Source organism: Nipponia nippon, unplaced genomic scaffold, assembly GCF_047370975.1.
Source record: "Nipponia nippon isolate SJK-2023a ecotype South Korea unplaced genomic scaffold, ASM4737097v1 scaffold_3, whole genome shotgun sequence".
Taxonomy (NCBI): Eukaryota; Metazoa; Chordata; class Aves; order Pelecaniformes; family Threskiornithidae; genus Nipponia; species Nipponia nippon.
The window spans coordinates 83,843,101-83,864,917 of NW_028262347.1; the positions used below are offsets into that span (position 1 = coordinate 83,843,101).

Sequence of the window (21,817 nt, forward strand, 5' to 3'; positions counted from 1 at the left end):
GACTGTTCAGGGCCTTAAAATGGCAGAGAATGCCTCAGTGCATCCACTACGCTCCTTAAGACCTTCTCATGTCATCCAGGTCTAATTAAAGTTCACGTTGGTGACACAGCAAGACACAGCCATGTCTGTGTGTGCCAACATAACCAAAAGAAGGAGAGATGTGACTTGTCCTGGTAGATGGGACAGAGGAAATCTGAGGTTCTGGGAAAAAGTAGCAGCAAGAAGTTCTGACAAAGCTGCCCCTTTATTTACAAGCACACATGTAGGGAGAAATGCTACAGTCACCCACTTTGGACTAAGCCTGTGATTTTCAAATGCGTCTTTATTGATTGGTTGATTTAGCTCAAGTAGTATGAACTTTATTTTACAAGAACCTGCAGCTAACCAACACAAAAAGAATTACCATCATTACCTCGTACAACACTTGGACTAGCGCAAAAACAAAAGTAAATGCCACAATCCAGTTAAAAGAACCATGAAATAACTAAATTAAACTGTAAACTCTACATGTAACAAACGGCTGAGATTAGTCCCACACATGTCACTTATAAACCCAGCAGCGGGAGGGGAGGTCTGAACACAAAACCAAGCACCCCAGGTACCAACTCCTTCTCCCCTGAGCGTGCCTAAGCACGGGCTCATTTGAGACAACACACAACCATGTGCTTGGCAGCACGCACGTGAGCAAGTGGGACAGTGGCAGAGATGCACACCATCTGCCTGCATCTCGTCTTTTACCCTAGAAAGCCTCCAGGGTCTGTTCTCTGCTTCAGAACATTCAGAGCTTCCTAAAATAAGAGACTGATGCAAATTTGCACCCAAAGGATGTGAAAAGAGCCTGATAATTGGAGGAGAGTGGGCCAAAAAGAGAGGACTGAGCACTGCAGGCAGAAACTGAAGTGATCTAAGTTGGCGGGAGGTACAACTCATCCAAACGCGTTTATTCCAGATGAGCACATGATGGAACAGCAAACCTGAAGTTCAGGATGAAAACCTGGGGAATACTAACCCATTCATTTCATCCCCTGTTCCCCCATTTTCTGTCTGTCTGTTATGACTCCTCTGTCTACATCCTTTGTGCTCCCTCCTTTCTCTCCCATTCTTCTGCTACTTCTCATACCACACAGGTAGTGACCTTCCTGCCCCACTACGCTGCCTTCCCTGACCTTCGCACAGTTCTGCCAGTGACTCCCACTTCACACTCCCAGTCTGCTCTTCTGCCTCGTGTACCTCTGTGGAACAACAGTCAGAGAAGGCTGAAACCTGATTTCCTGTCTCCCACAATCAGAGGAGCACTCATCTTGATTTCTTATTCCTGAGAAATGCAGAGAACTGGGATCTAACGTCATGTAAATAGAGCAAACACCCTCAACTTATTTTGGAATCTGCCTGTCTTCTTCATCCTTCTTGTCTTTTCCTCCCTCTTGGTCCCTCCCTTAAATGTAGGAATGTTTACAGTAATTCAGGTCCAGTTCTCTGATTTTTAGATAAAACCCCAGAATTTTCCTGAAAGCTCACTCCCCAAACCCCATCCCTTCATCAGGGTTATGGCAGTTATGGGAAAATCTGCTGTTTGTGCCACTGGGAAGAAACTGCTTTGGCATGACAGCATAAGGCTTGCACAGGACAGTGTCTATCTGGCACCTTTCTAACACCAACACTGGCTTAAAATAAAATAATTAAAAAAAATCTGGAGAGAATCTATTCCCCTTCCCCTTCAAGCACCTCTCTTGTGGCAAAGAGTGGCACTGTTGTCCAATCACAAAAAGCCAGAAAAACACACGTGGGAGCGACTGATTTCTTCCGCTTGTGCATGTGGTGCAAGAGCTGTACACGAATGAGACATGGAAAGGAAGGCTAAACCCACAGGACTTCTGCCATCTTCAGTTCTGCAGAAGATCGGTACAAGGACAACACTGATAGATAATTTTCTGTGTTCACCAATCACAAGACCATTAGTAGTTAGTTGCCTTAATTCACAGCAAGGGAGACTAAAGTCAGGCAGTAAGAAAAGCTCTCTGACTTGTAGGCTACCTAGGAACTGAACAGACAACCTCAGCAGCCTCCAGGATCTGCCTCAGTGAAGTTCACTATGAACAAGTTAGATGAGCAGCCATGGTGGACGTCTGGCATACTCAGTCCTGTCTCAGAGCTGGAGTGGGCTAGTTATTCTCTTCAGGTCCTTTCTAGCCCTATGCTTATGAGTTTATCAGTTGGCTTCACTGAAAAGAACAAAAGGATCGTCTCAAATTTTTCTGTCCAGCACTTGCAATTAAAGCGACAAAGGAAAAAAATAAAATCCTTCCTTCTTTTCCCCAACCTTCGCACCTCACAGCTGAGGAGTTCCCAGCCCTCAGAGTTAGCCCTTCTAACACTGATGGAAGTGACGGGAAACACAGTACTCTTGAAACGCTTCACGGGTAGCAGCTGGAGTGAGGACTGTCAGTGCAGGACAGCCTTGTGTGGGCAGAGTGAAGTACTTCACAGCTCACTGAACGCTCACAGGAGTGCAGCCCATGCCATGGGCAAGGCGTGATAAGGTCAGCGTACAATACATGGCATGACTTCTTCATCCAATGAAAAGTTTACACAAAAATGGCCATTGTGCCCAGTCACTCTCCCGGACCTCCACCACACTGGCTTGTCTAGCAGCCTCCAGTACTGGCTAACTACTTCCAGCTGTGGCAAAAGAAGAACTACGAACAGCGGAGTCTCCCCATCCCTCAGCGCAGAACCCCTTGTTAAGCCTTTCAGTTCACCCTTTCATACACTGTCCCCTTACCCTCCCTCCCCTCAATTTAAAAAATAATGGTTATAATTAATGCATGGAAGGTGATGGCATTGTGCATGTGGTTCACTTCCAGTTCCCTTCCCCTCTTCTCAGGCATTCTCCTTCCTCCTCTCCAACATCCCCCCCCCAAATCCATTCCATCAGTCCATCTCGCCTGCATGCCTGGGGGGCTGGTGCTCACTTGCCATAGACACTCTCGTCGCTGTAGGCCACATAGAGAAAATAGTCCTCCTCGTGGTTATCCTGCAAGGGGAGAAAGGGAGAAAGTAACAAACCAAAGCCCTGTAACTTATTACATGTGAAAAAGCCCAACCAAGAGATCATTGTAACAACAAGAGGGCATAACCTCTCTTTCACTGCTTCTCCCCCTTTACATCGAAGCCTTCACTCACTCATACCAAAGAGAGCGTATAGCAACTTCCTCTCTCTGGCCACAGCTCTGCTTCTAAATTCAGGCATGTCACATTCCTGGACACAGTGAATTTACTTGAAGAGCCACAGCCAGAGCGTGCTGCAAATGTGTAACAGAAACAGCTCTGACTGTTGCAGGCTCTGCAGCAGAATCCCAGCGCTGGTATTGCCCTAAGGTCAGCAGGAGAGACTTGGAAGGCTGTAACAAGTCAAAAATCACCTCTCGATACTTCAGTATTTGGTAAATGTGGTTATACTATATTCTATTCTATTCTATTCTATTTATTATATTATATTATATTTTTCAGAACACTTTGACAAGTGGCTGTATTACTAGTCTTGTTTTACATATGGGCAGTAAAGCTGAGATGTTAAGTGATTACACTGACACAAAAGGTCTGCAGAGCACCAGGAACAGAGTCCTGATCTCAGCTCTGGACAGTTAGACGGATCTTCCTCCTACACATCCAGATTTGCAAAACTCCCTGCGTGTGTTAATCTTATATTATCTTCATCAGTCCACATACCCATTGTCCAGTTATTGTCAAAAAGTGGTAGGTCAAACAAGGCTCACAGCACCATACTGGAGCTCTGCTATTAAAACACACTAACACAGCAGAAGGAGAAATCAAGGAGAAATCAATCCAGGCTGCAAACCAGCCATGATATAACGGCTATATAATTGAGGAACATTCCTCTGATGGGCAGAATATGCATGTAAGGTCAATCAAATAACACTGCTCAGTAGAAATGCTGGGCAGCAATGTTCACAGTGTCCTACAAGATCCTCACATATACAGTACAAGCTATGAAAAAGTAATTCCAAACAAAGAATAAATGCTCCTTGACAACGTATTTATAGACAGTTGGTTGCCCAGTGATACTGTGTTCTTTTACTGGCTAAAAGGAAATCTCTTTTGTATAACCAGGAAGGCTAGTGCATATGTTCCACCCTCCACCCCAGACACAGTATTTCCTCTGTAGTACGACCAACATATCACGGCTGAGGCAACTATTCACCACCTGATACGACAACCCTTTCAACTAGCAAACAAACAATTAAAATGATGAGGCTCCCCAAGGTCCTCTTTATAACTGCAGGATGGAACTTCCCTAAACAGATGATGGGATACAGCCCAGGCCAAGGGGGTCCGTGTCCAGGCATCTGTGAGCAAGCTGCACCCACTGCCAGTTGAGTAGTGCTCAGTTGTCCTTCAGCGAGGATATGCATTCTTCCGGACACTCCAACAGAAGGAGGAAGAGAGAGGCCAGGCTTACCTCATACAGCTGGCCCATGGTAGCACTGGTAGGAGGGATGGTGTTATTGACAAAGAAGAACAGGGCATCTTCTGGCCTCAGGTGGATCCGCTTTCGGATTAAGAAGTAGAACTGGCCAACTGAAGAGGAACAGAGAAGAATGCCTTAGATGCAGAAAGAACGTTTTGGTTTGGGGTTTTTTGTTTGTTTTTTTTTACTGTAACCCTGGTTGTTTTCTTTTGGTGGTGGAAGTCACATGCTGTATGTGAAAAGTAGGGAAAAATGAACAATGCAGGAAAGCAAGCAGCAACTTCATGACTGTAACCACATGAGCAGCCAATCCACTTCGACCTGGCAGCTTCTCAGGTACATGCCTCAGGCCATGTACCCTCTAAATCCACACTCCACCTACTACGGTATGAAATGCTCTACTGCGGGGATTGGTGGGAAGACCTCTAACTAACTTAACCTCTAAATCCTATAGATCAAAGACATCTTAGAGAATTTAGCCTTGGTGTAAATGGTCATACCATGCCTGAAAACAAATTCCTGAAAACAAATACCTTACTATTTGCTTGAGCTATGTTGCACAAGAAAGTATTCTGCAATCCATTATATACTGCAAGAAAAACAAATGCTGTTCCTTTAACACATTCATGTTCTCAAATGAAAACAAATGTAATCACACACAAAATGGCCATGACCATTCAGAAAAGGAACTTTGTAGCCATGACTCCAACCACAGGGGTGGAAAACAATGGGACTATTTCAAGAACTTGTCTCTTCCTGCAACAAGAATACAGCCTCTGGCAACTCTGCAGCTAGGTCATCACTGACTGATGACTATACTACTGCCTATGATACACAATTCAGTCATTTTCATCGTGGCTAGAAGCTGTGACACATGCATGTTAGCTAAGTCAATGGGATACCTCAGAAGATCTCAGAGAATTCTGCATGCTGTAATCCAGGCTGTACGGTACATAAATATAACAAGGACAGCCACGTAAACTGGGGTAATGATAAGATGTTGAGCCTGCCTGGATATTTTCTTGGTGCTGATCATAGAATAAAAAGCATGTCTGAGACCTTCTCACTGAAAATCAGGAAGAAAGGAGGTGGACTTTGTTACCTGTGAGGTCAGAAGGCACAAGATACTTCCTTTTGTCTAGGTCGGGTACTCTGGCTTTTGGTGCTTTTTCCACGATCACCTGGAGAGAGAGAGTGACAGAAAGCAAGAAACAACCCATGAGTATCATAAAATGAAATGGACCAGAAAGCATCAGTGGAAAAGGGTATTAATTACCCTTTAGAGAGATGGTGCTACCAGGCCTTTAGAAATTTATTTAATCTACAACAAATACACAACATTGAAGGACAGATAGGTTGAGAAGAAGACTTAAAATCACTGGCAATAGCTGTGCTGGGAGCCCAAGACTGAAGCAGTAAGCACAGTGAGTATAAAATGGAGACTGGAACAGACATAAAAATAAACCATAATAGCCGAGGAAAAAAAAAAAAATCAGGTCACCTTGATGGTCCCAATGCAGGTTAATTTTGTATGAAGGAACTGCCAGGAGGCTAATACATGAACACAAGAAGTAACACAAGTAAGTTGAACTGTTTCCAGGTTACAGTTCCAAACTGCCTAGCAAACTCCCAGTAGTCCCACATCCTAATTTCTACATTGACCAATACCAAGTGCTCTAGAATGAAGCAAAGAATAAAAGAGAAACTACAGCTCATTAGGGAATGTTGTGGGTTTTTTTTAATCCCCAGTTCTTCAGTAGTTATCTTCTACTCTGAAATTCATATCCTTTAAGGTTATTTTCCCTACTTCATATAGTTATGGACATTTCCTTATTCATATAAATATCTAATAACTAAAAACCAGCTACCATCTGGGCAACTGGACCCACAGAGACCTTTGGCACAAGATATTAATCCTCATTATATTCTAATGTCATTACGACATAGAAAAATATGAAGCTCAGCAGCTTTAAGATCAAACAGAGGAAGAGATGTCCTGCTACAGGAAAATTTTTGTTACCAGAGCTAGGCAAAATGTTCACCTCAGAAGCAGGAAGTATTCCAAAGTGACCTGATCTTCCATGAAAGGCCTTGGAAACCTTTCCGAAGGTTGGAGGTATGTTTCCATGCAACTACTGGGATTGTGCAGAAAAACATTGAAGGCGGTTTTTTGGGGTTTTTTTGTGATACGTATTTTTGAACTGGTGAGAGACATATTACATAATTCGATCTACATGGCTTGCTGTTCTGCAGAATCCATTTTGACCAGCTAAACAAGAAGCTAGATTTTCTGAACCTCCTCAACTTTTTAATTGTGTTAGACCCTATAATTGTACATACTCCATGTGAGACACAGTGGGACTAATTTCTAAGGGCTCCATGCTCCCTTAGCTGTTTGGCAACCCAAATCAGCAACTGTATCTGTTGTGTAACAGAAAAGGTTGAACTGCTGTGGACTAAGACTTCTTTGGAAGCAAAATGGTGTTGTCACACCAGTGAGCCACTATGCCAGGGAAAAAAAGTTACGATGATGAGCTTGATGTATTTAGCCTGGACAAAGTGCCACGCTAATTCAACTCGACTCCTTCAAGACCCAAGTGAATATCTGCACAGCATGTCAAACCATAGAGATTCTAGCTTGGACATCTCTTCACTGTGCTCCATTTGGATGCTGCAAACACAGCCAAAACCCCTAAAAATTCTAAGTTTGCTTTTAAAATAGAAACATAAGTCATCACTGCTACTTCAAGAACTTCAAGCACCTCATTTAGTACAGGGCATTCAAGCTCTTTCAGGCAGTTTGTGGTAGGACGTGCATTTCCATACAAGCTGCAGTTGGTACGTGCTGTGAAGGAAGGACAGTTCCACAGTCTCCCTGAACAGGTGCAAGCTGAACAGCAACAGCACTTCGCACATTTTTTTACCCGCACATCCAACAAGGCAGTATCTAACACGATAAATTGCAGTGGAGAGAAACCTTTAGTTCTTGCCTCCAATTTCAAAAACTACTGACAGGCAGAACTGCTAGCTAGCAGCTCTGATGTGACCACCCTTTCTCAAAAGGGTGGCTTGTACTTGACTGTTAGACAATACAGGAAAAGAAGTCATGCCTATGAGGAAGAGGTGACTGTTGGGGCTTCTAGGCCCCTAGGAAAGATTTAAGAGAAGAAAGATCATCACTGAGCTTAAGAGAGATATCCCTCTTGCAAACAGGCAGGGAAGGAATGGAAGCGCTCTGCTAATCTGACAATCAACTGTAGTCAGTTTGCCTGACACCACAGGTATCTCTTCTGAAGCACTAAACCTTTCACATACACAAACAAACCTTCAAAGAAAATCCAAAGGGCAGACACAGATTATCTCTATGTCTGTTGTTGCTGGGTGGTGACTGTGGTAATGTGGGACCATGCCAACAGTACAATCTCAGCAAAATGCTGAGATGTATCAGGGCACTGCAGTGTAGGCAGCCAAACGGACGTCATCTTCAAGGATCCTGCTGTCGGGAAGGGCAGAGACAAAAGTGATGTAAAGAACAGTAGTCTGCTGCATTCATTTGCTCCATATGCAGCTCTGACAACAGGCTGCCCCTGACAATTCACACCTGGGCCTCGCCATGCGTCGTTTTCACAGCATGCCTTGTTATTCTGGTCCTGGCTTTCTCCATAAAGATCTGCTGATGCCCCCCTATCCTGAGCTCTTTTACCTCTTGCCAGACCAGGTCTGGTCCCGGGCTCCCCACACGGCTCTTCCAGACACATTTATCATGATCTTCTGTACAATCTGCCACGTTAATCCTCAGTTTACAGCTTGTCTCACTCCTGACCTACAGAGCCCTCTGTGGTCCTCATCATAAGCCACAGAACTGCATACCCTTCACCATTGACTCGCTGTGTGCTCAACCTGCTGTGCTATGCCAGGGGTCCCAAAAACGGCTAGGACAAATGCACCCAAATACAGACTTCCAAAAACTTTGGCAATTCCAGTTGAAGGCCACTCCCAAGATAAAAAATGGTGTTAGCCTGCAGGGAAAACGTGGTGTAACTGTCCCCCCTTGCCCTTATATCTACAGGGGAGTCTAAGTTATTTTGCATGCAGTACCCCTGGGCAGTAAATCTAGGGCAGATCTCTCCAGTGGGGATAGAAAGAAAGAACATATGCAAAACGTTTATTAAAAAGGAACCAAAAAAAAGTAATTTGATTTGTCATTTCTTTTTTCCAATTATGATTAGTAATTATAAAGCTAAAAGTTTTCCACAGGCACTCCAAAGGGACCTAAGGATGAGGAAGCAAAGTTTAGCTAGAAGACGACCTTGTTTTCCAAGTGACGTTTTTTCCACAGGATGATTACACAGGAAGGCAGAAAGACTGAGAAGTATCATTTTTCTCTCATGCAAAGGAAAAGAACAAGAGCAAGACTACATCAAAAAGACAGGCCAAAAGAAAGCGAAATAAAAATAAAGGGAAAGTATCAGACAGCACGGATACAGACCTTGTTTGCTACGAAGAGTACCCGGTTAACTCACTCATTGTTCTCCTCCATTTTTACAGAGCTAATGGTAAGCTCCTTCCCCAACCCCCAACCCCAGGCACGCAGGCTGCCAGGAAAAGATTTTCGCTGTTGAATTACTGCGGATCCCAGAAAAAAGGGTGTATTACACCCCTGCGCCCCCGCACCCACCCACCAACACAGACCTTCCACCATAATAAACAGCCATAGAGAAAAAAAAAAAAAAAAAGCCTGGAATGAGAATCAGAACATCAAGATCACAATCATCTTTACTAATCTCATTTCTTTTGCCTTAAAAAACAAAGCAGCAGCCGACAGCCGACAAGGAAAACAAGGGCGAGGAGGTCTGCCGGGCAAGCCGGGCCGGCAGCCGCCGCTGCCCTCGCACCCCACACTCACAGGGACTCTGTCGGGATATTTCTTGCGGATTTTCTCCCCTTCTTTTTTCCTGTACTCGAACGGGTGGTCTTCCTTGTACTGGAACTTCATCCTGCCGGGCTGTCACCTTCCCTCCCGAGGGCTGCTGCCGTTCCCTCCCCTACGGCCGGGTACGCAGCGAGCCCCCGCAAGCGCAACGCACCGAGCCCTGCCGCGGGAGCGCACCAGCTGCTGACGGCAAATTGGGAGCTGTGACGTCACGGGGAGGCACACACGCCCCCCCGCGCCGTCACGCTGCCGCCGGGGCGGAGGCGTCTCGCTGGCTGCGGGCGGGGCTCGGGTTCACGTCAGGGTCGCGCGTGTTTGTTTGTGCCTTGATTTACTGCAATAGATAAATAGTAAAATAAATAATAACAAATTAAAAATAATGATTTATTTTTTTAGAGGCAGCAAAATAAACATACGGTTGAGCAACGCCGCAGCGTGACTCAGGGGTTATAAATATAGCATGAGCAGGCACATAATCCACCCGGGACTGCGGGGATGGGCGCCGTGCTCCTCCCTCTCTCCCGACCGGTGCCGCGGCGTGGGGCGGTGCTCCACGCGTGGGAGCGGGGCTTGTCCCCTGTGTCAGGCTTGAATGCCTTCTGCTTGCCTAAAACAGGGATAATGAGCCTGACCTATTCTTAAACTGGCTGTGAGATGTAAGACGCCAAAAATGCTACTTTTCCTGACCGTCCCTGTCGCTGTTGGATCTGGATGATTCCCCTGTTTATAACATCTCGGTTAAACAACAAGGGGCAGAAAGTGTGTCACGTAATGTGCCAGACCAGATGCACATTACAAACAGCAGACAGTTAAAGGGAACTGTCTGCAAACAAGCCAAAATAGCCGGCCAATTTTAGCCCAGTTACTCAGCTGATACATACTTGGAATATCTTTGTTTTTTTTCTAGGAGTAGTTGGGCTCGCAATTATTTACTGGCCAGCAAACGAGAAGGTATTAATAAATGGATCAGCATGCTCAAATCAGTATAAAAATTAATTGCTGCTACCCCGGGGACGGTGACTGGGAGCGTCTCAAATAAATAATTCTTTCTTTGCATGCCTCGTCCAGAGAAGCAGAACTTTCCCAAGGATGATGTTTTATCTGTGTAGTAGTTTTAGTTGTACTAGTAGAGGCTGAATGGGACAGCAGACTGCCTCGGGTGCATAAGGTGGCTCTCCAAGGTGAGAGGACCCAGGTTTCCTATATCTGGTTCAACCCTGTGCCAGTGTGTTGACTCAGAATGAAGAAGGGCAGGGAAAGACATTGTGGCTGTTCTGCTGGCACTCTGCTTCTACAGTGTGGCTAGAATGAAAAAAAACTCCAGACTATAGCAAAGAGCTTGAATCCTGAATAAACTGAAGAGCAAGCTGGATGCTCCTTAATGATAAAGCCAGGATCAGGGGAACATAAAGCCCAGGTCTTTTTCTAGAAGTATTCCTATAAATCTTTTAGGCTGCCCCAAGAAACTCCTAATACCGGCGGCTTTATCCCTATAAACTGATATGCACACTTGAGTTGCCTGCAGGGTGGGACTCATGCTGGCACCAGGGGTAGGAAGGGCCTGTTACGAATCCCCACAGCAGATCCAGGGTGTTAGCTTGTGCCCTCTGCCTCGCAGAGAGCTGTTTTCATGTACTGGCCACCATCCACCCTTGCACTCAATAGCAATAGCACACTGTTTGAACTCAGAGGCCTTTTGGCGGTGCTCCCCCTCCAAGCCCTGGTGCACTGTGATCTCTCACCTTGAACATAAGTAGGAAAGATATGGAGAAAATACATTTACTTAGTTGCAGATACGCTCAGATGGTGGCAGCTCCCAGATAATCTTGCCCCTGTAAAAGGGCATGGGATAGAAATCTCACCTACACTTATAATGTAGGCATGTACAGCTGAGCCTGTCTCTTCAAACTGCCTTTGTGGTCAATGGCAATAAACAGGCACGTCGGGGTGGGATTCTTCTCACCTGAATCATGACATCTACTTCTGAATGGCCGAAGTGTGCCCCCAAGAACCCTGACAGGTGCTTTAGTGTCTAAGCTTTTACTACTTGGTATGATGTAGTGTGACCTCCTGCACAGCTCAATGGTCAGCTCCAACAGGTGCATGCCCGAATCTCTTACAGATAGAGCAGCCCATAGTGGGAATGGCATAGACTGATGTGTCCCAGCCTTCACTAGTTCACGTGCATAAGGTTCATACGGGAAGAATCATCAACTTGTTCCTCTCTGTCCTAGGACATGTGAACATTTCCCCATGGTTGCAGGTAGTGTCAGAGGATCTCAGAAGGGTGAGTCAGAAGGAAGGCGTTGTTTTTGTGCAGTGCCATAGTGACTAGCCTAGGCTGAAGGAATCTCAGGGTTTTGACCTGGGGAAAATTATGGTTTCATGGCATTGTGCCTTTCTATAATACCTGTGTTTGGCCTCCTTGCTTTCTAACTGCCTGCAGCATAGCAGTGGCTAAAGTGTATTGAAGGTCTGTAGTGATGTAGATGCCTCTTCCTCAGGGACGAAAGAGAGGAAATTTTCTAGCCTGTTTCACCTAGGCCACCAACCCATTCAGGCAGTTGTAACAGACTGATCTCCAACTCCTGTTGTCCTGCAAATCACTGCTTCCATCTCCAGGACTATATACAAGGCAACTGAGCTAGCATCTAGTTTGAATTTCTGTTGACAAATCAGAGAGGAGTTTCAGGGTTCTTCCCTGGTCTGATGTAAAGACGTGGCCTGCGAGAGCATTGCTAGGTGACTTCTCCTCCTCCAACAAATCCCACATGAGGATCACAAATCTCCTTTGTGAACTCTTCTTGCGCTGATGACGCAGCCCTGGATTTGCAGCCACAAACCTCGCTCCTCCCACTTCCCCGCTTCCTCCCCATCAGGCACTGAATTCCCAGCCCTCTCCTCCAGCTCAATAATAACAATAATGTCCCTGGCACACCAGCAGGCAGGAAGATGATACATGCAAAAGCAGTGACAAATAGCTAATCATCTGACTTAGAGTTCTTATTAAAATGTCAACCCATGGGCATGTGACAAACCCCACATTCTGGGACTGTGTGCTAGAGGGAGGAACTGGAAACGGGCTTGGCTAGTTTTCCTACCCTGGACTGCCAGCACAAAGTGGTCCACAGAGCGGCAAAACAATATGCTCTTAGTGTATTGCTGTGTCTGCAGCTCATGTAGGCAGAGTTTCACTTTAAAAGGGATTCCCCGAGCATTGCCAATGCTGTAGCCATAGAAGCAGGAGATAAAAATACTTACACAGAACCTGGGGGTAGGGTTTGCAGCCTGTGCTGTACCACACAGTGCTCCAGGGGCACAGCTAGGAGCTCTGCAGGGCACTACCGTGAAGTGAAGCTAGCTTAGCTCTACACAACTGGCTAAAATTCTGTGAATTAAGGATAAAAATACCCACTATTTGCCCTGTTTTTCTTGGAGATGTCATCTAGGTGGATGTCTTTTGGGAACCCCTGGAGCTACTGGTCAGCTGCCTATAACTCTGGATTCCCTTGGATATTTCTTTCTTAGTACCTGCCCTGGGGTACTTGTCCTATTTGTACCTCCATAGGCTGACTTTTTTTCTTTTTTTTTTAATCTTTAGTGTGGTTTCAGAATATCAAAGCCTCTCATGTCAGACAGCTTCTACTTTATAGTCTGAATGGTGATTAAACCACAGAGGGTGTACCTGAAGTCACTTGTGATACTGCTCTATTTGATGTCCATCCATGGCACATGGATAGTTCTTCAGTCCTTGCCTGGCGTCTCTCCTGCACCACTTGTGACTGGTCACCAGTTTAACTTGACACTAGATCTATAGCAGCCTCAGAGCCAGTACGGGCACACTGGCCCTTGGGGAGGACACAGGGTTAGTCACTCCCAGCAAACAATGGCTAATTGTGCAGATGTTTTCCTTTCCTCTAGGAAATGGCTCTGTACTGTCTATGCTGAACTGCCTTCTCACTGCTCTATTTTCTACGGCTTCTTATTTTTACAAAAAAGCTGCTCATTCCTCCCAAACTGATTGCATGGGCCAGGCTCAGCTCAAGTTGCTTAAATGCATACAAATGGTGTTATGAGGAGATTAAGGAAAACACCTTGTTGCAGTGTGAAAAGCAGCAGTAAAGGACAAAAACCCAGATCTGAATAACACAAGTCTGAGATCCCTTTGTTCCAGCCGATGGTTTGGAGTGGCCTGTTGGGGACGGGTATCATTGTTACTCACAGTCCTGTGAAAACAAAGGAGCAACACAACAGTGGGGTGTTTCTGAACAGCAGTCTTTCTCAAGTACCACATGTTCCAGGGGAACCTAAGGGTGGCAAGGACATCTCCTTTGCAGCACCTAGTGTCAGTGTACTGTTGTTCCCCTCACATGGTTCCAGCCCAAATTACTCCATGTGCAGGCTAAAGGTAGCCAGTGGAGACTGGTTGCTCTTTCTCCTTCGATATCACTTGTCCTATGCTTGCGCGGGTCCCACCCTTTTCCCAATGTTTGGTCAAGCGTTGAGTGAACAAGCGAGCTGAAGCCAAGCCAAGGGTCAGTGACTTGCTTATGATATAGTTATTTTCAGTACTTTGTGCATCATTTTCCCCATCTACGAATGGAATACTAAGGCTTGTCTGATGCATTAGCAGCTTGACAACATGGTTAAAGTCTGTAAAGTTCAAGGGGATCTTTGGATGCAGATACTTAATTATTCATAACTAAAGAGAATGCTTTTGATGGTATTCTTTCCCTTGTTGTGCAGGATATTGGAGTGGTCTGCAGAAAATGGGTACTCCAGTGCAGCCAACTTGACACCAGTGGCTGTACACAGCAGCTGAACAAACTCTAGAATTATTTAATGATTAACAGAAACCTTTTATTTATTTTCCAATGTATGTTATCCTGTATTTTTGAGCAGTTCATGTCCCTATTGCTCTTAAGCATGGGGAAAACAGTTGCTACTTGAATATTTGTTTAAATGTTGCATGAAAATATTAGTTCTTCATGTTTAATAATGTTTAATATTTGTATTTAATTTTCAATCTGAAAGCATAAAAGATTTCAAAGTGCTTATTGGCTGATATAATACAACACACAAAGTATATTCAAAGTCAAGACTCAACTGTGCGATGGAATCACCACTAATGGAGTAAAAAAACCAGCTGAATAACAGCAAGTTGCAGTTTATCTCTGTAAATAAGTAAACTTGCCACATTTTTATGGGGTGTGTTCCTGCTTTTTCACAAAGTACATGTGATCTTTATTGACTCTGTCCTCATTTTTTGATTGTTTGTGAGGAGAGAACCTCTTTGAATCATAACAGATCTGAGGGCGAGAGCGAAGTGTTTCCAGTCACTGACACCTGGTCTTTGCTTTCATACACAATCTTGTATGGTTAGATAGAGTGCCTGTAGATCTGCTTCTGTTTTATTTTTTGTTTGTTTTAATCTGGTGTTTTATAATGTTTTATAGGCTCTGAGTGGCTGATTCCTTGCAAGAGTTATAAATATTTTCTCTGAAATTGCTCATCGGAAGTCAGTTTAGTAGGAAACGATCCCTGAGCAAGTGAAGTTGGAATATTTTGGATGTCTTGCCAGTAAAAAAACTTGAGGGTACCTGCTCTAGCACCTAACGACTAAGAGTGAGACAAGCAAAGAAGGATGTGAGCAGATGGGAAAGGACAGGAGAGTTGGACAATGCTGGCTCTGGTCCAGGGAAATATGCTGAAATCAGCAGGTAATACCCAGCTCTGGATACGAGTGACGTGTAACTTTTCCCCTTGAAACTGAGAAAGGAGATAGCGGAGGTGATTTGATGCAGAGGAAGGGAAAACTAAGAATTTGAAAACTTCCCTTTTAATTGCACATCTTATACAAAAATTACGGTGTAATTATTAATGCAAATTATTAAAAATTGCACATGCCTGTTTTGCAAGGCAGGATTGCTGTCCTGTGGAGCAGGGCTGCCATCTCCTGTTAAATGCCCACACAGCTCCGGGCTCGTAGGCAGAAGGGAAGGGGGGGAGGCAGCGGAGGAATGGTATGTTCCCCACTGGAAACGATTGTGAAGGCTTCCAAGGAAGCTTCTGGGCTTGATAGTGCTTGACGCATGTTCAGCAGATCCAAATGTCTCTGCTTGCTTCAGGCTTTTACTGTGGGGTAAACAAGAGCCTTCCAGGAAATGTTCTGCAGCTTGGTGGAGAAGCCAGGCTTGAACTGGGCTTCAGAGAGCGGCTGATGAAATAGGTCACTCTAGCAGATGTTCCACAAACAGTTATTATTATTTCAAACATGCTGTATAGCAGAAGAGACATACCCTTATATGTCACTTATTTATTTATTCCATTCCAGTTTATCACTCATTAGTGGTACCATTAGGCAATGACTAGGCAATTCAAGACGAAGTTTGTGACCTAGGAAGTCAAGACCCTCATTAAATTCCCTTGGATACAAAATTCTTGTGGCTAAGCAAGGTCTCAAAGGTGTTTTGGTCATTCAGTTCTGCTTATCCTATCCCTGAAGGTATCTTATCAACCTTCTCTAAAATTCTCCATGGCTGTAATCTCAACAGCAGTTAGGTTCCTAAACATATCTGGGGACCTGGTCCTTGTTTTCCTTATCTACAAAATAACCATATTCTTCTGTATTTCACAGGAGCATTGTGAAGATCAGCATATGAGGGACTGAGAATTTGGTACTGCAGTAGGAAGGGCCATGCAGGCACTTCAGAACGATGTGATATCTGTGACCTGTGAATTCATACCAACATTAATATATACACAATTCATTCATGGCTGCTTATCATTTGGTGTCCTGCTTTAATGTTTTCAGTTGCTGAACTTGGGGTAGAGACAATACAGATGTAATTCAACAGTCACCTTCTCATGAGTACCTAGTCCAAGAAAACATTTTACAGATGGTCCATACCTATGTGCATCCAAACAGGTTGGTTAATATCTCTGGATGATTCAACATATTTGTATCAATCAGGAAAGACTCACAAATTATTTCCATCTGACGAATGGCTTAAATGTTTTAAATGGTCTTATTTAGTTTGATCTGCTTTTGACAGCAACATTAAGAATAATTAATAATGATACAATGTGAATGTAACTAAAATATGATTGAGCTTTATTTCAGGGGTACTGTTCCTGCTCCTTCCCTTGTTTGATCTGTTTTTGCACACATATTTTTTTAATTCAAATATAAAAGCTTGTGACTACTATTTCAGAATTGCTATAGATCGTATTCAGAACCAGACTGCATTAATTTTATTCATTCTATATATCCTGTATGGCATTTAGGGGACTATACTGCACATACTACCAATGTATGCTGTCTTTTGTTTACATGCAGATTGTGTTCCTACACAGCTCTTTTTTTTGTTTTTGTTTTTTTTTTTTTTTAAATTTGCTATAAATGGTTGGCACTTTCCAAAGGTGGTATTATTTGTATTAAGACTTTCTTACATGTCTGTTTTTTCTGTTGTGAAAACCTCTCTGCCATAGCCAGGAATCTTAGGCTGGTGGCAAGCAGAATGAGACAGCATCTGCAATCTCCCTGCAGGTCACTGCTCAGCACCTTGATCCTACTGCCTGCTTATTCGTGCAAACTGTGATACTAGGGACATGTGTATGTAATAAATGGACATGGAGAATGCCAATGGCCAATTATCTCAAGGAGGTATCAAAAGGAGCCATCAAAATATGCTGAATCTAAAAATATTTGGAATTTTAGTCTCTTTTTTTCCCTTTCTCATTAGACTAAGGAAGTTAATCTAATATTCCTAACCGTGCCCAGAAGAATTAGTCTCTGCACTTAACTACTCTGTATTATTTGCCATTCAGTAAAAACAGGCGCTAGTGTCCTGGGAGGGCTGGCTGGGCATCCTTGCCCTCGGCAGAAGCGTGCAGTTTTTCCTCCGGCACTGGATCCAGGTCTGGCACTTTCTGCCCTGCTTTGGCGACTGTGAATCTGCTCATGTGCAGAGCTTCTTCATAGACTGGAGGAGTGTCTGATGCTGAGAGGGGTGGTGTTCCCTGCGCAGCGTTATGGGAGTGTGCCACTGCTAATATCCTCCTGGCAGCAGGCCCAAACACGGAATGGAGAGCTGAAAGGGAGGAGACAAAAGCTGTTTGCCTCATCCTGAAAGCACCATGCGATTAGTGGAGGACAAGTATATCTGCAGCACACAGGCTTTTCTCTCCCCACAGCCTGAATGTTTTCCTTTTCCTGCCCCTTCATCCTCCCCTAAAAGGGGTGGGGTGGGGGAGTGAAATCTCATCAGCAGCATCCCACATTTACTCCTTCCTCAAATGCCACTGAGGCCCATAGCTGCCCTAATTCCACCCAAACATGTCTCACAGCCAACTCACCATCTGGCTGCATTTGCTACATGAATCCTGGTGAGCACCTTAATTTGTACCATGTACACATGCAGCCTTCCCTGCCTCCTGCCATGAACTTCCCTCTGCCAGCCTTGGGGTGCCGCAATCTCGCCTTTTTACAGTGCAGCCCCTCACTTTGGGGTGTGCTGAGGTCCCCAGCCTCTGTTGAAGCCAACTCACAGGTAATGGTGCTCTGGAGGGTGCTGTCATGGTCAAAAGCAATGACGGTGACCTCGTAGGGCTGAGGACCTGATTCCTCCCCTGTCTGATGGCAATGAAAACAGCATTTTACGCAGATGGAAACCAGGCCACACAGGAGCAGCAGCCCACCGATCACCACCACCAGCCTGGAAAGGGAGAGGACACAGAATTAAGACAGAAAGACTTTGTTTGCAGGGGACCTTTTAAGGTCTCTCCCTGCTTGAAGTAAGTCTAACCTCAAAGCTAGACATGGTCATTTGGAGCCTTGTCCAGCAGAGTTTGGACAGCCTCCAGGGATGGAGATCCTGTGTCCCCTCCAGGCACCTGTTCCAGTGCTGCACCACCCTTGGGGGAAGCATATTTTCCTTCTGTCTAATCAGAATTTCCCTGGATGCAGCTTGGCCAGTCACCTCAGATCCTTCTACTGGGCACCTCTGAGAAGTGTCTGGCTGTCTTCTCTCTAGATCCACCTTAGGTAGTGGAAAACTGCAATTAGGCTGCCCCTCTAGCCTCCTCCAGGCTGAACAAACCTGGTCCTTTCAGCCCCTCCACATACATCATGTCCTCTGGACCCCTGACCATTTTATTTGCTCTCCAGTGGACTTGCTCCAGTTTGTCAACATGTCTTTTGTACTGGGGGACCAAAAGTGGACTAGGTATTCCAGATGTATCCTCGTAAGTGACAAGAGGAGAGGAAAAATAGTATCTCAGTCTGCTGGCTACACTCATATTAATGCAGCCTTGTAGAGGTCCAATGACTACCATCCTTTTTAATCTTATGCTGGTGAGGATTGCTAAGGAATCAGACTGAAATTACTTTAAAAAACGGCCCCATTAAAAGGCATATTGTACCATGAACGCTTTATTAATATTGTGCATCCAATTAAATTAATACATGGAATAAAGAGGAGACCAGTGGTGGCAAGTCAACATTTGTCCAAGATGATGCAATAGCTAAGGGGTTGCCTTGCTATTGTAGAGCATTAGGGGGTGCCAAGGGAAAGCGGGGGTGGCATCGCACTTGAGCAGGTCACATTTAACCCCACTCTTTGCTAATGAAATTGCCCAGAGATGCAGATATTTAAAGTAAACATATGCCATCTTACCAGATGTACCACAAACGGTCCCACTCTGTACCTGAACAGCTGGGAAGAAGGTACAAGAAATAGTTAGCCACAGAATACCAAATAAATGGGAAAATCCCTACTGTATCCTCTTCGAGCTCCCCTCACGCTCCTCACTTACAGTCCAGCTTCTAAATGGCACAATGATGAGAAACTCACTGCACTTTGTGGAGGAGACAGTTGTCCAACCTCATCAACCTTCCTGTTAGCTGAGTTCCCCTCCTGGTCGGCTTTCTCTCTTTATTGTTTCCCTGATATTTGTGCCTGCCCAATTCCATTTGCAAAACTTAGGGATCTGCATCCACATTCGTTTTGTCTTAATTTCTGTTATTCGTACAAATTACATCACCAAGAGTAATATTCACCAAAGAAGTATATTTCAAAACAATTTTTCCAGGAAAGGTCAATTCCAAATTCATAATCTCAGTCAATCAAAATTACACCAGAAAGCTCTTGATCATTACAGTTATCCAAATAGGTAGCAGGAACAGTACCACACAATCAGTTTGTTGAATAGATAGTAATTAATACACTTCACATTCGAAGCATCGGAAATTTTATGCGAGCTTTCAATAGTTGCAATTAAAGTAAGCTTTTCTGGAAAGTGTCAGTCACCGTGTCACAACACTGGTGTCCACTACTGCCTTTGTCCTTCATTGTCTTCTTAAAAGAGTGCAAGATCGACAAATACTCACAGTTCAGTGTTGAGACAGCCTTCCTCACCTCTCACTTGGGCGAGCTAGAAGGAGAAAAACAAAGAAGACATAGCTAGAGTGAATTAAGTCTTTGTCATAGGCAACTTCTATCTCTGTCACCTGGACTGTTACCAGTCTGAATCTCCTACGGTAAGGACTTACTGTTATATATCTTCCGTTCTTTCCATCGTATATTCTGCTGTAGATTTGAAGTTATTGTGATACCAACTACATTGTTTCATATCTTAACTTCCCATAGTCATTAAAATCCTACTTAGCACTGTTCCCAGCATAGACCCCGATTTACCTTCACCCTCATCACAAGTTTCCCTTTCCCCTCCACAAGCTATGTCATGCTACAGATGTAGATCCTTCTCCATGCTCCAGTATTAAAAGCCTTTAAACATCCTGCTTCATATTATACCCACACCAACTTAAATTCTGCTCTGTCCCTCCAGCACTCCTACGCATCTCATTCCTTTGCTTTGGGTACCCTGACCTCTGTGTTATCATCCCTGGAACAGCAGCAAATATTCTTCTCTTCTGTGCGTCTGCCTGTGAAATGCCAGCTCGTTCTAATATCAGGGAAATTCTTGTGACTGTCAATTGCTAACACCCCTCCATCTTTCCAAAGTCACTCCACAACTGAGCAGAGACCCCGTAAAAAGGAACCTGAGGTGTGACTTACCCCTAAGAAACACCCTAAAACAAAGCAGATCATGACTGGGCTGTGCATGCCCGTAGGGTAGTTCTGTGGCCTCTTGCTGTCTCTAGCTGCTTGATGTCTTCTTGTCCTTTCTAGTTTCAGTTCATCCTCACCAGTCTGCTGGCCAGAAGAATGAGCAGATTCCTTGTTGTGTGTTGAATCCAATCTTTTCTTCCTTCTCTACCTCTTTCTGTCCTCCTCTGGGTCTATCCTTCTTCTCTGCCCTTCAGGTTTTTGCTTTCTCTCTTTTCCTCTTTGTCACTGGCGATTCCTGTTTGTTTCTCCCTGTCTCCTTTTGTTATTCTCGTGGCCTGCCTCTCTCCTCTTTTGAAGGGATCTCTAAAGCCTTCCAGTCAGATCAGGAGAAAAGCGGTGGCTGCAAGTTCTTACTCTAGATGTTGAACTAGTTCAGTGAAGGGCATCATGAGATCTCTGCCGACCTGACCCTTCCCTTCTGTGAGCAGAAAGGGTCTCTGAGTTTGTTCATTCCCAATTATTCCTCTCCCCGCCCCTGCCCTGAGGGGAGTGGGTTGAAGGTCATGTTATTGACCTGTTTAAACGGAGTTCAGGTTGCTCTCCCTCCTCCAGTACCTTTTCTGTCCCTGCATGCACATTGTCCAACCTCTGTGGATCCAATCTATTGACTTTAGCCATATGATCAACATCCAGAGTGTATGTTACAAGCAAGATGTTCTTGCTGAAGTTTGCAATATAATAATTATATACAGCATTTTATATATTTATAGTTATATGTATATGTGTATGTATATATGTATAGTTATGTGTATATGAATGCAACATATATATACACATACATGTATGCATATGCATGTCTATATATACACATATGCAACACCTCTTGTGTCATCCATTTTAAGGCTCTGCCAGCATCCCTCTTACCTGGTAGTCTCCTGCTCTGTCAGTCCCGTCACTGACAATCTGCTCACTCACAGGTCCCACTCCTGAACTTCCTGCATGGCCAGCCAAGTCCCCCCAAATACTTTGCATCGCAGGGAATATATGTTTTATTCTGCTATCCTGGATACTATTTGTCCTGCAGCTGGTTAAATTAGTAGGTTCCATTCAACGACCCATTAATTTTCTCTCTCTTGTAGAACTGCTTTAGATTTCTGTTACTGCTTGTGGCTATTCAGAGTGTTATTACATGCATGTAATTGTGTTCACCTTCTCTTTCTCTTTTGAATAGCTGAGAGAGAAAAAAATGCTCTGCAGTAATGTGTTACTATTTGTGTTTGGGAACCACCTGGGACCGAATCATAAATATATGTTAAGGGCAGG

General features: G+C 44.4%; 2 protein-coding genes across 2 annotated transcripts; both read right to left on the reverse strand.

Moving 5' to 3' along the window:
• Nucleotides 1-304: 304 nt before the first annotated feature.
• Nucleotides 305-9,657, reverse strand: GABARAPL1 (GABA type A receptor associated protein like 1). Its single transcript, XM_009465720.2, has 4 exons — nucleotides 9,396-9,657; nucleotides 5,592-5,670; nucleotides 4,481-4,599; nucleotides 305-3,034 (listed from the first exon to the last, which is right to left on the reverse strand). The coding sequence occupies exons 1-4, from the start codon at nucleotides 9,483-9,485 to the stop codon at nucleotides 2,969-2,971; spliced, it is 354 nt and encodes a 117-aa protein (XP_009463995.1). The 5' UTR covers nucleotides 9,486-9,657; the 3' UTR covers nucleotides 305-2,968.
• A 6,045-nt stretch (nucleotides 9,658-15,702) lies between these two features.
• TMEM52B (transmembrane protein 52B) lies at nucleotides 15,703-20,963 on the reverse strand. The gene is made up of 5 exons (XM_009465719.2): nucleotides 20,501-20,963; nucleotides 19,813-19,856; nucleotides 19,100-19,138; nucleotides 17,973-18,139; nucleotides 15,703-17,515 (listed from the first exon to the last, which is right to left on the reverse strand). The coding sequence occupies exons 1-5, from the start codon at nucleotides 20,546-20,548 to the stop codon at nucleotides 17,265-17,267; spliced, it is 549 nt and encodes a 182-aa protein (XP_009463994.1). The 5' UTR covers nucleotides 20,549-20,963; the 3' UTR covers nucleotides 15,703-17,264.
• Between the last annotated feature and the right edge of the window lie 854 nt (nucleotides 20,964-21,817).

What these genes read in the sequence shown, in the direction of transcription:
- GABARAPL1 (XM_009465720.2), bottom strand. Translation starts at nt 9,485, where the DNA reads ATGAAGTTCCAGTACAAGGAAGACCACCCGTTCGAGTACAGGAAAAAA. An exon ending in AATATCCCGACAGAGTCCCT is followed by an intron (nt 5,671 to 9,395) that starts GTGAGTGTGGGG and finishes CTCTCTCTCCAG; the next exon opens with GTGATCGTGGAAAAAGCACC. An exon ending in CCATGGGCCAGCTGTATGAG is followed by an intron (nt 3,035 to 4,480) that starts GTAAGCCTGGCC and finishes CTCCCCTTGCAG; the next exon opens with GATAACCACGAGGAGGACTA.
- TMEM52B (XM_009465719.2), bottom strand. Translation starts at nt 20,548, where the DNA reads ATGCACAGCCCAGTCATGATCTGCTTTGTTTTAGGGTGTTTCTTAGGG. An exon ending in GACCGTTTGTGGTACATCTG is followed by an intron (nt 18,140 to 19,099) that starts GTAAGATGGCAT and finishes CTCCCTTTCCAG; the next exon opens with GCTGGTGGTGGTGATCGGTG. An exon ending in CCTCCAGAGCACCATTACCT is followed by an intron (nt 17,516 to 17,972) that starts GTGAGTTGGCTT and finishes CCTCCCTTTCAG; the next exon opens with CTCTCCATTCCGTGTTTGGG.